The sequence below is a fragment of the Salmo salar genome, chromosome ssa23 (genome assembly GCF_905237065.1).
Source record: "Salmo salar chromosome ssa23, Ssal_v3.1, whole genome shotgun sequence".
In the NCBI taxonomy this organism is placed as follows: domain Eukaryota; kingdom Metazoa; phylum Chordata; class Actinopteri; order Salmoniformes; family Salmonidae; genus Salmo; species Salmo salar.
This window is the reverse complement of record NC_059464.1, coordinates 9,588,647-9,604,943: the sequence shown is the minus strand read 5'-3', so window position 1 is coordinate 9,604,943 and position 16,297 is coordinate 9,588,647. Positions and strand designations below refer to the sequence as shown.

Genomic DNA, 16,297 nt, shown 5'->3' with positions numbered 1-16,297 from the left:
TATATATATATATATTTTTTCATACAATATTTCATAAAATGTTTAATATATTCATATATTATATTTGCGTCTACATTCAACTGGTAAAGGTTCATTTTGATATACATAACAAGGGGGGGGGTCTTGGTCTTGTACTCCACTGGTCACACCACATTTCAACGTGGACATTTTGCTAATATTTGTTTGAGTTGTTCAATGAGATTTCAACCTTTATTCGCTCAAAAAGACAGCCAGAAGTTTGTTGAATTCCTAATGTGTTATCACACTAGGATTTCAACCGTCTAAAAGCATAACCAAATTCCAACGGAAAACCAACGTCTGATTGCTTGTTTAGTGGTCATCTAAGTGTCTTACCACTGCGCTTTCAGCCATTTAAAAGCACAAAAAAGATCAAATGGGAATCTAATGTCAGCCATTTTGTATTCATACAACTTAATGTGTTACCACTGTTTTTCATCTAATAGCACAACCAAATGACCTGGATTGCAGTTGAGATGACATTAAAAAGTACATAGTGCAAGTGATCAATGCTGTTCGAGATTCTGCACAGATTATTAAATTATTTGTGAAGATCTCCACAGAACTTCGACTAGGGCTGTGGCGATACCAGTACCGCGATATTTTTCAACGGCAAAAATGAAAACACGAAGCAGGCAACTCTTTCGTCCATTAAAAACCTGCTGTATGACATCTGCTGTACATCTGCTTTAGCTTGGGAAATAAATAAAAACGTGACTCGGGATGCAACACAATATTAGGAAGGTGTTCTTAACGTTTTGTACACTCAGTGTATTTAGACAAGAGATCTCTCAATAATCATCCTCGTGGTATCACATTGGTAGTAGTCAGTGACAAATAACAAAGCTAACCAAGTCTGGTTTTAAACCCTGGATGGGAGACCAAACGAATAGCTGTTGATGGATCAACTCTCCAGAAGGAGTTGCTGCCCGGCGTATAGTTTCTTTCTGATAGCGGAAGTGACGTTGAAGATCTGACGTTGTTTCAAAGGTACACATTCAACATATTTCGTACAAGGTTTTGGTTACAAGCAGGGCTTAAAATTAACACCCGCGGTTAGATTTTGGCATTGGGGGTAAAATGTCCATTTTACCAGCCAGTCACGTTGGCGAGTAGTCAGGATTCCACAGTGCGTGCATTTCACTCACATTTGTGAATAGAAATAGTCGCCGCAGTAGCGGTTTTCAAATTATTTCTGCCGTTTTGTTTCACAGCCGGTAAATGAATCGCACAAAGTCAAAGAACTACGAATCCTTTAGTCTATCCCACCTCAAGCTGCAACACTGCCTGGCTAGGGCTTGTGCGCACGTGAAGAGCTGATTGAAAGATTTGTTTTTAGAAGCGCTGTGCACTGGGCATAACAGTTGGGTCTACTTTTCTTGACATGAAAGTCTTTGTCCTTGTGCTTCTTGGATAATTGACATTGTTTGTTCACACACGAGGTTGTTTTTCAATGTTTGAGTTTCAACTGCTAGCGAAGATAAGACAACGCAGCTATTAGTCAGACTCCATCTCACAGGCACAGGACTCCCAAGCTGTGTTACCAGGTAACCTCCCGCCCTTAAAGGGGCAGGTGAACATTTCTCTCATTTATGATATTTTGGTTAAACGGCTCAGGTCGCAACAAAAACAAAAAAATTCAGAAATGAAACAATACCACATTACTTCTTACTAGTAATACATGTATTGTTTTAGAAACATTACAAAGCATGCTCATCTGTTTTTGTGTGTTTTGTTAGTGTAATTTTAGCGGGGGAAAATATTCTGGCTGTTAAACAATTTGAGTGGCTGGAGATTTTTAAAATCTACCTGACAGTGGCTGGGTGGACCAAAAATATAATTTTAGAACCTGGTTACAATGATGACAAGCCTGTGGTTGAAATTTCACACTCAAAACAGTTTACGTTGATGCCTTTTTGTCAAATCCAATGTATTTTCCACGTAGAAGCCACGTCACAATACATTGACAAATGACCTTGAAACAACGTTGATTCAACCAGTTTGTGCCCACTGGATACTATTCAGGCTGTAATATCTGTAATTATGCAATGGTAAGGCACTATGCCCTTCTGCTGACATTTTTTAAAAACATTCCAAATGACAACAAATGTGTTACATCAAGAAATCTCGAAAGTAATAATGGAAATAATATTTTCAAAATTTATCATTTGTGTGTTCAGTCAAGCCTTTCCTTCGAAACGGCTATCCATGTTTTGACCTACAACTTACAAACTAAACAGACTTCTGCTAATATGTTCAGTCTCCCCAAAAAGCATGTCAGTTTCACGTAAGATCCATAATCCCTCTTAGTTTCTGTATTTCTCCAACATGCCGAAATTTTGAAGTACGCTTTCTTGGGTATACACTCCGCCCAAGGGTTACTATAGACATCAAAAGTTTCATTTATATTTTGTTTGTCCATTCTGTGAGGCATTAAAGTTGTGATTTTGCGCGGCAAATGTAATGTCCATAACGCTGCAATTGCCCCTCTAATGCTTGGGCCAAGTTTCTTTTTTAAAAGGCCACTTTTAAGATGAAAATTCTGCTAATTGGAGCTGGAGGAAAACAAAGACGCAGCACTGCAATTGTTGGCTTGCTCTATTATTGATAGAGGGGAGAAGAAAGAAAGAGAGAGGGAGGGACAGAGGGGAGAGAAAGAGAAAAGAGGGCTCTAGAGAGGAGATATACAGAGTTAAACGGAGACGGCCGGTGAGCGACGGCGGTGCACCGTACCAGTTTCCATGCGTAGCTGACGTTGTAGGCCTCCCTGCTGGGGTCTCGGAGCCGGTTGGTGTGCCAGGACAGAGAGGAGTTGGTTGGCACAGCTATCACCTGACTGCCCAGGGGCAGACTGGAGCGACACAGGGAGCAGGAGGGTTAGCGTTAGCAACAACAATTAATACTGTTCGTACGATAACGCCGAGCGTGAATTGCAGTCCATTCAACAAAAATGCCTCAGATTGCGATACGTAAATAAAGATTGCAATAACAGAGAGCGGATGAAAAGGCATCAGACTACATTAGTAGCCCACCTCGAGTTTCCAGCATCTACACAAAACTGGTGAAACAGCACCCTAACTCACCGGAGTATGTTGTCCCGTACTACGGGGAACCCTGGGATGTTTTCATAGTGGATGATGTCCGTGTGCAGCGGAGGCTCGGTCATCAGGTAGGGCCGTGTGAGGGACGGGTGCATCAGGGTGTAACCTGGGGAACCAAGAACAACAGCGGTGTCAGGGGATCTTCACAGGATCCAAACCTACCGTACCCCAGGGGCAGGCTACTGCTCCCTGGGCAGGGCAAGGCCAAACCTCCCCTACTACTGTGGTCCCTAACCATTCTCCAGGCAGGCACCAGTGAGCTCAGAGCAGCAGTAACAGTAAGCTATGGATGAGTGAGAGCCCTTACGAGGGAGGAGGGAATGGGGGGGAGGGGTTGTACTTTAATGAGGGTAAACAAACGGCTTGGCCCAGTGCCAGTTCAACGCCTGTGTGTTTCTAGCAGCCAGCCGGAGGGAGCAGGTTCAGACAGACAGACAGACAGACAGACACGAAAGAAAAGGGGGAGAGAGAGAGACAGATGAAAGAGGGGGAGAGAGAGATGAAAGAGGGGGAGAGAGAAATGGAGGGAGAGAGAGATGAGGGGAGAGAGAGAAATGGAGGGAGAGAGACAGATGAAAGAGGGGGAGAGAGAGAGATAGATGAAAGAGGGGGAGAGAGAGATGGAGGGAGAGAGAGATGAAGGAGAGGGAGAGAGAATGAAAGAGGGGAGAGATGAAAGAGGGGGAGAGAGATGGAGGGAGAGAAAGAGATGAAGGAGAGGGGAGAGAATGAGAGATGAAGGAGATGGGGGGGTGAGAGAGGAGAATGACTCATCTCTGACCTCATTACCTCCACACTATAACAGTCAATTAACATTAAAGCGTCATTCTACTCTCCACTGAACTGTATACCTTCTGTCTACTTGAGTGGCCGATTAGTCAGAACACACCTAACAACTTTAATAGCTTCATTAATCATGGTTTGTTCATCAAATGACAGTGTATTAGTACCATGTTGCAACAAGCAGTCATCTGACAACATACCCATTACACTAACAATACTGCCAACCATTCAGATTGTTAACAAAAACCTAACCTTCCCTAGCCAGCCAAGGAAACATCCTCCTTTATTTGAAAAGCATCCGCAAACATGTACTTCTTAAATGCAGCCTTTGGTGACACTATGCCTCTCTAAAGGCAAGCCTAAAATGAGTGGCAGAGAAGGAGCGAGCCAAAACTCCAGCTCTTGCCCCTGACTCAGTCTCTCTCTTTCTGTGTGTGAACAGAACCACTGTTACCCTGGAAAGCCCTGCCCTGCCCTGCTGTGGTGATGTCACCTCACGGCCTGTCAGTGGGTCTTGTCAGTCTGGCCGTGTGTCACAGCCAGGTAGTTCCCCTAATGGGGTGTAAACTTAATGACTTTCCCTCTCAGGCCTGCTGACCTGCCTCACTCAGACCGGTGGCAGCGCCACTTTCATATTCCTACTGGACCTCCCAGTCAGTCAGGGCTCTGAAGGGCCACTGCCCTCTGTCCTGGGATGACTAGAGGGCTGAGACAGGACTTGCCAATGGAACCTGTTCTCCATGAGAATAATTGCTCCAGTAGGAGTTGTATTAACTACATACCAGGTTTCTCTGAGCCTATGCAGAAGTTGTGACACACACACAGGAAAGAGCTTCGTGTTTTATTAGTCACACGTAGATACACATGGTATTCGTCGCCCGACAAAACAACAAGAAATAATAAAAGACAAGAACACAAAGTAAAATGTCAGTAGAATAGAAAGAGAAAGAGAGATAGGTAAGGTACCTTTGTTGTCTATGAGGAAGGTGTAGGAGGCTAAGGAATCCTGGTGGTAGGTGACGTCCTCTAGAATGTAGGCCAGGTTCACGTCTACTCCCACCACGCCTAGCAACAGGTTGCCAAAGTAACATGGCCGGCTCGCCGTCATGATGAAACCTGCAGGGTGGAAGACACGGGTAGTTAAACAACCGCACTGATTTATCACCGAGAGCTGAAAATCAATGTGATGCTGTTTATAAATCCTTCTTTAACACTGATCAGCAGCCCTATTATGCGCACGTAGGAGCACATCTGGTCCCAGACCAGTTTTCAGGTCCCAACTATAACCTAATTACAATGGCCATTTTCTTTATTTAACCTAACAGAAACTGTCCCAGGACCAGTTGTTAGGAAGTCCCCATGGGGCCCTGGTAGGGCAGGCCAAAGCAGAACTGGTCTAGCATATATTTGTTAACACTGATTTAGGATCAGATCATTGTACCCTCTAACTTTAACCATAATGACCCTAACAGTAAGACTGGCCCTGGATCAGTATATAAACCCACAGTCTCCCATGGGCTCCTAGTACGGCTGGCTGAAGCCGGACCAAGTCACAAACATTAACTGTGAGCCACTAAAACAAACTGATCTGGGACCAGTTGCTAACCCACCGTCTCCCATGGCGTCCTGGTAGGACAGGCTGAAGCGGGCCAGGTCAATCATGCGGTTGGGCAGGTTGATGTAGAAGCGTCCCACGGTGGTCTCCAGATTACTGAGCTGGTTCAGGACCATCATGCTTCCCTTCACCACCGGCAGCGCCGAGCGGTCGGGCACGCCGTACTTCAGCGAGTTCTGCTCTGCCAGGTCCCGCAGGAACGCTAGCTCCTTCAGACCAGTCACACCCTCTGTGGAGGAGGGGAGAGAGATTTTTGTTTATCATTTTGCGGCTTCATGACTCAAAGCAATACGATTAATTGATATACTGACACATCGCGATCGTTCTCACTGGGGGCATAAAGCAGCCTCATAGAGGAGATCCTCCTGAATGTATTGACGTCAACGTAGGAAAAGCATGCATAAGTCCTCCAGCATATTCCTTTATCATAGAGGACACACTAGAACGACCTCTCCAACATGGCTGGCCCGACAGCTGTCACTGGGCACATTTGACAGGGTTTAACGTGGAACGCATGCCAGCCATATCACCGATTGGATTAAGGGGGGGGGGCAAGCCTTATGCTTAAGGCCCTGGTCTGATCAGATGATAAGACACATGGGAATGTGAAAGGATTCAAGTCAATACAGCCGGGCATGTGTGTACCGCAGGGTCAAACCGGACATCAGAGCCAGCTTGGTTGGAGACGAACGTTTGGCGTTCTCTGTAAACTCCATGAAAATAATCTGTGTCTGGTTTGACTGGTTACTGTTAAAAGCATAAATCATTGTCCTGTTTTTTTTTTCTTCTTATCTGGCAGGGAATTTTTCGAGAGATTGAGTCGGTCCGTGATGCGCAATCTGGCAAGAGAGACTGGAAAGTATTATTAGACGACAACAGAGCAGTAACAGACCCATTCCTCAAGATTTCCCTTTCCAGCCATTTGGCCCTTCTAGCTCTAGCATCTCGTCGACGCACGCACGCACTAAGTTCAAACAGCAGAGTTGATGTAGGAGAAAAGACCATTGACCTTTTAACAATCAACCGCTCACATCTGGACCTCTATCGACTGATTACAATCGCCTGCGGTACACAAACAAGAGCTTTCTGGATACAATGCTACTCAACTTAGCATGATTGTATATTTCTGAATCCTTTTCATCGCCGACCCTTTTAAACAAGCAACGCTTGACTGTCACACACACACACACACACCACGCTCTCCCTTTGAAGTCTTTAGACTCGAGCCTCTCTCCCAGTCTCTCGTTTTAATTTCCTCATGGGGAAAAAAAGTATTTGTGCTAATTCCAGACTAATGCATGCCCTGTGGAGGGGTCTCTCTGTGTCGGACGCGGACTGAAGGATGAGGAGAAGGGGAGGGAGGCGAGACGGGTAAAAAGAGAGGGACAATAGAAAGGGGGGAGGTGGATACATCACAGACACACTGCAGAAAACAAAAAGCCCTTTGAGGTTCCTGAGCACCTCTTCAGTCCACACTTCCCCCATTCACCCCCCCCTTCCCATATGACACATCCATCCCCTCTCACACCTTCCTCCTCCCCCATCCAGGTGGCTGGGTAGGTCCAGCAATACTACCCACGACACAAACACATCCACTACTGATCATGATTGGTACAACATTAGTCACATTACAAAACATACTGGGTTTTGAATTCCGGTTTTAAAACAGTTCTTTTCTCTCGACTGAGCGAATCTCAATGTGATTTCTGACTGTAGACGAGCGCGTGGGGCCCGAGGGTGATTTTGACCCCAGACCGACCGTGTGTTGGTGGAGGGTTCCCTTACCGTTCATGAGGGCGTAGGTCAGGATCATGACTGAGTTGTTGAGGTGGCGGTTCTCCTCTTTGACCACGCGCAGGGTTTCCCTCTTCTCGTGCTCCGACGCGTCTCGGGACGTGATGCCAGACGACAGGTACATGATCACCATGTCCGTATCTGACAGGAACACGCACAAAAAAAATAACTAAAATGACACACTTCCACATGAACCCTTCAACTCACAAATCCACATTTATTTCAACAATTTTTTTTTTTACAAATACATTGCCACAAGTGTTGTAAAATAACGAATTGCCATCTCCTATAGAACAAGCCTGCGGCATCAGCGGCCAGTGCTAAAGACCGCATTTCCCAATGCGCCCTGTTCTTACTGGTGAGTTGGCGGGTGATGTTGCTGGTGTTCCGGAGCAGCTGGAAGGCCTTTTGGAAGCCCAGTGCATGCAGGGTAGGGCTGTCGGAAGCCTTGAGGTTGTTGACGAAGGTGCTCATCTTCCTCTTGGTCTCGCTGGTGGCAGGAGACAGGTAGCTCTTATAGCACGGGTCCAGAGAACAGGACCGCACGGCCTCGGCTGAGGACAGGATCGAGACCTGGGGGGAGAGGGAAACAAAAAGACCGACACGCACTTTAGCCTTATCGCAGATGCATTCAAACAACAGACACGACAACTGCTGGGATCAAGATTGTCATCACTGGGCACACGTAGTTCTTCGCTTCAGAGGGAGGAGAACGAATATGGATGACTTGGTCAGGGGATAATTGGGGGGGGGGTGAAGGGGAATTGGGGCAGGGCAGGAAGTTAGGGATGGGTAATCAAATCCGTAGAGTGCTCCTCACCTTGTCATGTTCGTCTACGGAGCTGAGGACGACGAGCGCAGCGTCTCTGGCGATCTGGAGCTGTGTGTCTGTAATGGTCACACCGTGATCGATGATCACCACAATGTGTTTCGATTGGGGCCGCACCGCCGACACGTACACTGGCCTGCGAGAACACACACGCACACATATACACGTGATGAGGACACACACGGTATACACACACACCACATGTACCCGTACACACAAATCTAACACATACACTCAACACAATCCCACTCAAAAACATACACAAACACAATAATCTGTTCAGAATGGCAGTTTATTGATACCAGACAACATTCTCCCATTGTCTGCCCCCAGGCTGGTAACCCTATCCCGCTCTTATATCCCCACTGCTTCATGGTGGCCTGAGCTGAACTGCAAGTTCCCAGGGCTGTCCCCTCTACCTCCGGCTGCCCTGAGCCCTCCACACACTGTTTTCACAAGAGATCCCCTTCCCAGGACTACTGTTGCTTTTGGGAGGCACCACCAACGCTTTTCCAACCATCACCACCCTTTGTCAAGATCCTATTGCCAAACCTGTTTGTGTCGGACCAACCTAGTCTAGAGTTGAAGTGACCAAAGTCATCGGTTTTCTTTTCCTATTAACATAAGCTACATGTAGATTTTTTTGCATTGTAATTGCTGAAAATGTCCATACAATATCTGCAGTAATAGTGGAATGATAGTGTTTCCCCATTTTTCTTTTTATGGTGTGTGTGTTTTTGGGCCCATACCAAATCGTATTCTGATTATGCAGCCTTCCTTTTTGACAACAAAAGACAGTCCGTCCGTCTTCTATCGTCAAATGGGAAAGCTGCACCCTCCCTCTTGTCCATCAGCGTCACTCAGAGGGCTGGTCATCTCCTCCCAAGCAGAATCAACAACGGCAGACTTGGGCAGTAGAAAACGCCCTGGTTGCTAAAATTGCCGAATATCAGTTTGGGACAAATCAAGCAAACGCTTGCGTAGGGAACTATTGTACCATCTAAAATCGCTGTGATATCTTTTCAATGACCAACAATATTGTATTTTCAGCTGTTTGAAGCTGGTGTACAAAACCAAAAGAGATACTCGAGCAAAACTTTAGGGGGGGGTAAATCCAGGAGGGGGACGAAGAGTTGTTCGAATTCAGGCTAAGTGTTGTTGCAATTCGCCTCGTTTCCAAGAGGGGGCTGCATTTCACATGTAACCCCTTTAAGATCTAACTAACCAACACCACTGCCCTTTGTAAAACTCCTAGTACAAAACCCTTGTTTAGGACTAAATAAGTCTATAAAAGGAGACGGCTATGGGTGTGACTGAAGTGACCAAAACCACCTGGTTAACATTAGAGCAGGCAGGGTAGTCGATGAGGTTCGGAGGGCCAAACAGAAATGGAGTTATATTTCCTAGCTGTCAAAATGAGCATAAAAATGTCCTTTATCCATTGTTTTTGGAATTTTCAATGCTCCCTGACTAGCTTTCATTTAAGGGATTGTTAGCGAGCTGGACATAGTCAAGAAACTGTATGAATGTCGGTCCACTATTTCTACACAGGTTTCGATTTGGTTTTAGTCATTTTATGTATGTTTGACACTTCTGTATTAGAGTCTAGCAACACTCCAAGCTGCGTTGTTTGGTTGGTTTTGTCTGGTATTGATCGGTGTGGTAGCACAGCACTAGGAGGCACCGGCGGGGGAAAGGGGACGTTTCTGTTCGGCGCGCCGTGCCGGTCATTCTGACCGTTGGCATTTAAATTGGGTAAATACTCCAGAATAAATGACACATTTCTAAATGAACGCATGTATTATGTTACAATAGGTCGTAAGCCCTGTTGTGAATTGTAATCAGTCAGAAAATGTATTGATTGATCCAGAAGCGCATGGACTGTAAATACTAAAATAAGACAAGTGTATTTTCGGACTGTAAGACCACAGTTGCCTACCTAGCTAACGGCACATCCAAACTACACCTGAACTATATTGAAACTAATTTCACACGGTGTATAATAATAGACGTGGCTTTCCTTTTTGACAACGAAAGACAGTCCGTCCGTCTTCTATCGTCAAATGGGAAAGCTGCACCCTCCCTCTTGTCCATCAGCGTCACTCAGAGGGCTGGTCATCTCCTCCCAAGCAGAATCAACAACGGCAGACTTGGGCAGTAGAAAACGCCCTGGTTGCTAAATTTTTTTAAATCTCTGCTAAAATGTGAAACGTTTCCCCCAATTTCAGTTTGTGACAAATCAAGAAAACACTTACGTAGGGAATCATTGTACCATCTAAATTGACAATAGTCTGATGGGTGACAAGATCAGCCATTGTCAGATTTGAGAATGAAGAGACTGATGACCGGCGCTGCGTACATCGGCGAAGGGAACGATTGCAATACCCTATAGGACAGAGCAGAATTCTAAGGTAAACTAATTCACCTTGTTCTCCCAAACAACTCAAAATTGTGAGGATGGGCTCGGTTTCAAAATATGACTTTCTCCTGGAATAAACGCGGCTCGGCGAGTTCCTCGTGTGAGTACTGGCGACAATCAGCAATAGCCTTTCTATTTAATTCTGTTATATTCTTACTGTAAAATATGTGTGTGTTGACAGTAGTCGGGCAGGGGAATATAACCTCGTCATGCCTGCTGAATGAACAAGTTGATTTCACTGGAATGGCAAAGCCATATATAGCCTTGGCTATTAAGCGCAGATAAATAAAACTCAAAACAGGCTCTTTTGTTCTTTTGAAATAGTCTTTTATGACCTTTCTAAACAAAATACAAATGATTTCTTTGTGATTGTGTATATCAAAATGTTAGATTGGCTGCTATTGGTACTCGTCGAGGCCCTGCTATTCTACTGTTAAATATGCACGTGTCATTTTGACCGTCATGGTGCTTTTAGGTAGGAATGATCAGAATGTCTTTATGATATTTATCTCAAAGTATTGCTAGAGTGTAAAATACACGTATTTCGGGAAAAGTCAGGGAAAGGTGGGTTCAAGGTTTTTATTGAAATGAAGATATTGAAATGACAAAACGTAAAAACGGTCAGAATGACAGTCTTGGCGGTTCTAGTCTTTAGTCCACATTTGTCTTCGTAGCCAGCCGGGGTGAGGGCGACATCATTTTTCTCATAGCTGAATGCCAGTTGGCTGGTTGCGAGACACTGCCCTTTGAGTATTTGGTGAGAGAAAGACAGAGAGAGAGACCGACAGAGAAGAGAGAGATGTCTTTCACCATGCTAAGCCAGAGAAACCACAACAGTTGGTGAGAGATTCCAGTGGTCTTCACTGGCCTCAGAACACATTCCTGCCAGGGGCAGCAAGGGCATGTGTGGTCAGGGAGTCTGTCTGTCTCAGAGAGGAGAGGAAACCCCAACAACCCAAGAGCAGAGGATAAATACTATTTGCATGTCCTCTTCACTGCGCCACACAGGAACAAAGGAGAGGGAGGAGGTGGAATAGAAGAAGAGTGGTTTTCGGTTTCCTCTTTGCCTAGGAGGTGACCATCTTGGAGAGTCAGGAGCAATATCCTTGATGTTGCCACGCAAAACTTAAAATGTGTGAGGAATGTGCAGTCAGTGAGGATTTATTGTTACAATAATGACTCCATTCTTGCCCGTGTGTTTTGGGCTAGTTGACTGTACTGTTTATCTGAGTGATGCTGTGTGACAGTGTTGCTGGTCTGCTAGTGTAACATTACCTGCTGCGGTGCTCGTAGTTGCCCTTGCAGTGGAACTTGTGGGCGGGGAACACAGTGAAGATGCCCTCCTCTGAGCTGAAGTACTGCCATTTGATGCCCGGGTTGGACTTCAGGTTATCTGCCAACACTACAGAGGAGAGAGGAGCAGAGAGAGGGGTCAGTTTTGTAAAACACGGTAGGTAGGATTAATACTCAGAGATCCTGAGAGCGCGAGAGCAAATCCTGAGAGAGCGCGAGAGCAATCCTGAGAGAGAGGTAGGGTTGATACAGTACAAAATTGGAGGGATTCTGGGAGATGAAGTATTGCGAAACAAAGAAAAGAGCCCCCTACAGGTCTATCATTTCTCTCTCCTTCACCCACTCTTTAAAATGAATTACCCTACAGGGGGGATTCACTCTGGTCTCTCAGACACCTGTCAGAGCCCACTGGTAGATGGCGAAGCTTTCCATATCTCCTCTAGTCGGTGTGTGAAAAGTGAGAGCGAGCTCACATCCTATAAGGCCTTGCATAATCTCACATTCCCAGGGTGCATGTGTCCCACTGAATATCAGACTAAACGGCTTATTCCTGCTGTATAACTGAGATGGTTTTTTTAATAGTTTCACTATAGTATGTGCTCTTAGTAGTTATACAAGGTGCCGTTGGCATGCAACACACGACAACATAAGGCCTAGCTATTTTAAGCCAAACCTTCTCACTCAGAGCATCAACAAAATGTGACTCTAAATAGAGAAAGAGAATGTAAGAATTGCGACTAGCAACAGATAAAGGCTGACATAACTTTTACTGGTTCGTTATATTACTGCACTGCAGGCTGATAGAACGGCAGCATCTGCCAGGGAACAGGGCCAAAGTAGATGTGTAAACAAACAGACTTATTGGGTCAGAGGAGACGGCGGAATCTTCAGAGAGATCAGATCACAAACCCTGCAGCTTCCTCTCTGGGGGGAGGAGAGAGAAAGAGAGAAAAGTAGGAGAAACACAAATAGAGCCAGATTCCTGAACCCGTGTCCAGTGGTGTAAAGTACTTAAGTAAAAAATACTTTAAAGTACTATTTACGTAGTGTTTCTTGGTATCTGTACTTTCTTTTTATTTTTTATTTTATTACATTCCTAAAGAAAATGATGTAGTTTTTACTCCATACATTTTCCCTGACATCTAAAAGTACTCGTTACATTTTGAATGCTTAGCGGGACAGGAACATGGTTCAATTCACACACTTATCAAGAGAACATCCCTTGTCATCTACTGCCTCTGATCTGGCAGACTCACTAAACACAAATGCATTGTTTGTAAATTATGTCTGAGTGTTGGAGTGTACCCCTGGCTATCCTCACATTTAAAAACAAGAAAGTTTGCTTAATATAAGAAATTTGAAACGATTTACACTTTTACTTTTGATACTTAAGTACATTTGATCAATTACATTTACTTTTGATACTTAAGTATATTTAAAACCAAATACTTTTAGACTTTTACTCAAGTAGTATTTTACTGGGTGACTTTCACTTTTACTTGAGTCATTTTCTATTAAGGTATCTTTACTTTTACTCAAGTATGACAAATTGGGTACTTTTTCCACCACTGCCCGAGTCAACAAAAACGTGTGTGTGTGTGTGTGTGTGTGTGTGTGTAAAGTAAGCCCTTTAAGATGGATAATAGCAAACATGATGTCACTGTTGAAAGTATTTTAGCCGCGCTACCTTAGAAGAGACAGGCATGTCAGAGCTAGCTACAACACTAACCGTACCGAGTCAACAACACCAACACACAGTACCCGATATATAGACCAACACTACACTCTCCGCTACAACATGCTAGAACATGGGAATGGATATGGGTTAGCGGCACGCCAGTATTTCCTATGGCGGTGGTTATTGAGCGGAGGCGCGCTAGCTCGCCATACATCTGCGCTCTAGGCCGCTTCATCCATCTCCAGGCCTGGTGTAAACAGGAACCACTTGGGATGTTGACAGTCTATAAAGAGCATGTATACAATCGGCTCGGCTGCGGAGCTTAATCCCGCCACCAGTGTTTAGAAAACTCTAGAACCGCAGAGACGACAGGCCGAGGGAGCGCCGCTTCCTCTAACCCCCTCCGTCCGCACTCATTACTCAATCACACTTCCCATTCCCAGCTCCCCTCCTCACAGCTCACGAACACTTTGGCTAAGTGCAGAGGGGTTAATGTGTCCACTGGGCAGGGCTGGGAAAACTAACTGCACTCGCATCAAACCAGTGCCTGGAGCGACGTGGGAACCGCGACGGAGAAAGCCAGAAGGAAAGGACGAGTCCCGGGAAAAACAGATGTGAAACTTCACCCGACACCTTCTTCGTAGTTACTGCAACCGGTGCCATCTCTCACTCTTTCCACCCTCATTTATTCGCTCCCTCCTCTTGCTCCCCCTTGTCATTTCTCGCTCTCCTTCCCTGGACAAATCTGCCGTTTCCGTCCCTTTGCCTCGCTTTCCTCTATTACAGTCCTTCTCTTCTCCGCTCCTAACCATCCTCTCCATCCTCCTCTGGATAATCTGTCTATTCCTCCTCCTCTCCCTCCCTCTGGTTGTTTAGACTGGGTCCAGACAAATAGGGGACGATGAATGCTAGCAGGGGCTTGAGGTCAAGACGGCCTGAGAAATGGAGGCCTGGTGGTAACATGAACTCCTGACGGCTTCCTTGGGAAAATAAACTCCGGGGAGGTGACGATGAATCATCCTAATCTGATCAGAGGCCGTGAATTTGGACGGAGAGGGTGTGAGAGACGAGGAGGCAGGTAAGAGAAAGGGCTGGTAAGAGTTTCTACAGTCGTCCTAACAAAGGAGGCCTAGTGTGTGTGTGTGTGTGTGTGTGTGAGAGAGCGGTTGGCTTTGCCAGTGTTTCCACCCCGAGACCAAAAAAATAAATGAACAGAAAATAATGGAGCGAACGAACGCTACAGCTGCTTCAGGACAGTGGGCAGTGTTCTGCCATGATATGGACGGACGTCATAAGACGGACAGAAAGTCTAACCGCAATCATAGCGCTCGTCGTTGTTTGTTTGGAGTGTGGATGTCGACTGGGAGTGTTCAGGTGCCGGGGTAAAATGTATGATGTCAATCACGTCCGGTTATGATTCCGAGCGATTGGCTAACAGCGGTGCAACAGAGGCATATGGCAAAGCTCGACAAAGCCTCCTAATGTAGAATGATTAAAAAAAACATCCTCTTACTGAATGGAGAAGCAGAACAGAGATCGAGAAGAGAAAAAAAGAACTAATTTGATGTCAGAATTTTCAGCGCAGAAATCAAAAATCACTATTCTTGAATCAAAAGAGAAAGAAAGAGAGTGGGAGAGAGAGGAGGGGAGAGAGTGGGGAGAGAGAGGAGGGGAGAGAGTGGGAAGAGAGAGAGCGTAGGAGCGAGGAAAGAACACAAAGTGGTTTAATAACGTGTGAAACGGGCACAGTTCATTATTTCCATCTGGGTCCTTTTCCTTTTAAGACGGAACAATATGGTGAGGAATATTCTCCGGGCTGCTGTTGTCATGGCAATTGTTCGTAAGCAAGGCCATGGCTGTCCATGTTAAGAGGTGAAGACTGCTGGATGAATGATGGGTTAGAAGGTTCAAAGCAGCTGGGGGGCGGGTGATTGGACAACAGGAAGAAGTGGACAGGAAGTAAAGGGGAGCTTATCGTGGCCTTATGTCTCAACGGAGACGTATAGGAGATAAACATGAAGAAGAGGGGGTTGGGGGGGGGGTGTAAGGGTAAGGGTAGAAGGGGACCCACCTGAGTTGAGGTCCCGTCCAGGGTTAAAGGCTCGACTGTTGACAGTGGGGGACAGCCGGTCACAGCAGATGGTCTTGGACACGTTGGTGTTGAAGTTACCGTCGAACCTGAACCCGAGACAGAACACATCACATTTGCGACAGCACTCCTGCAAAGTAGATTTCACTTATCTACCATAGAAGTAATATCTCTCAGAAACAGCCACTGCTGGAGGGAGATGCAGAGAGAAAAAAGGAAAGAGGGGAAATCAAGGAGAGGACTGAGTCGGGAAATACATAGAGCGCTGATGAAAACTGCAGCAACCATCTCAATGATGCCCATGCTGTGTGTGGAATATATGCTTCTCTCATTCCCAGTAGATGCACCCTTTGCATGCATAGGTGGGGCATATGTAGTGAGTGAGTGTTTGTGGAGTCCTAAGCCCAGTCGATCCCCTATCACAGCATTACATGGGGTTGGCAGCCCCCTGGTACCTCCACGCTGTCATAGCGGCTAGTCTCATAGCAGCTAGCTCCCAGAGTGCCTCAGCTTCACTAATGAAGAGCTGAGAGAGAGATGGGGAGACAAGTGGAGGAGGGGGTAGGGGTGGGGGGGTGGGGGGGGGTCCTCAGGGGAGTAGCCTGCTCCACACTGCACCGCGGCTGGGTCGCTTTGATCCCACACTCCCTTACCAGCTCCACTAAACCCCGTCCCCCT

General features: G+C 45.9%; 1 protein-coding gene across 1 annotated transcript in view; it reads right to left on the bottom strand.

Moving 5' to 3' along the window:
- Positions 1-16,297, bottom strand: part of LOC106584031 (VWFA and cache domain-containing protein 1) — a 79,981-nt gene that overhangs the window by 16,195 nt on the left and 47,489 nt on the right. The window contains exons 4-12 of the mRNA XM_014168821.2: positions 15,602-15,708; positions 11,835-11,961; positions 8,132-8,276; positions 7,668-7,884; positions 7,303-7,452; positions 5,513-5,746; positions 4,869-5,018; positions 3,102-3,225; positions 2,752-2,869 (exon numbers count right to left, since the gene is read on the bottom strand). Of these exons, the coding sequence (XP_014024296.1) occupies positions 2,752-2,869; positions 3,102-3,225; positions 4,869-5,018; positions 5,513-5,746; positions 7,303-7,452; positions 7,668-7,884; positions 8,132-8,276; positions 11,835-11,961; positions 15,602-15,708 (1,372 nt within the window). The remainder of the gene's footprint in view (positions 1-2,751; positions 2,870-3,101; positions 3,226-4,868; positions 5,019-5,512; positions 5,747-7,302; positions 7,453-7,667; positions 7,885-8,131; positions 8,277-11,834; positions 11,962-15,601; positions 15,709-16,297) is intronic.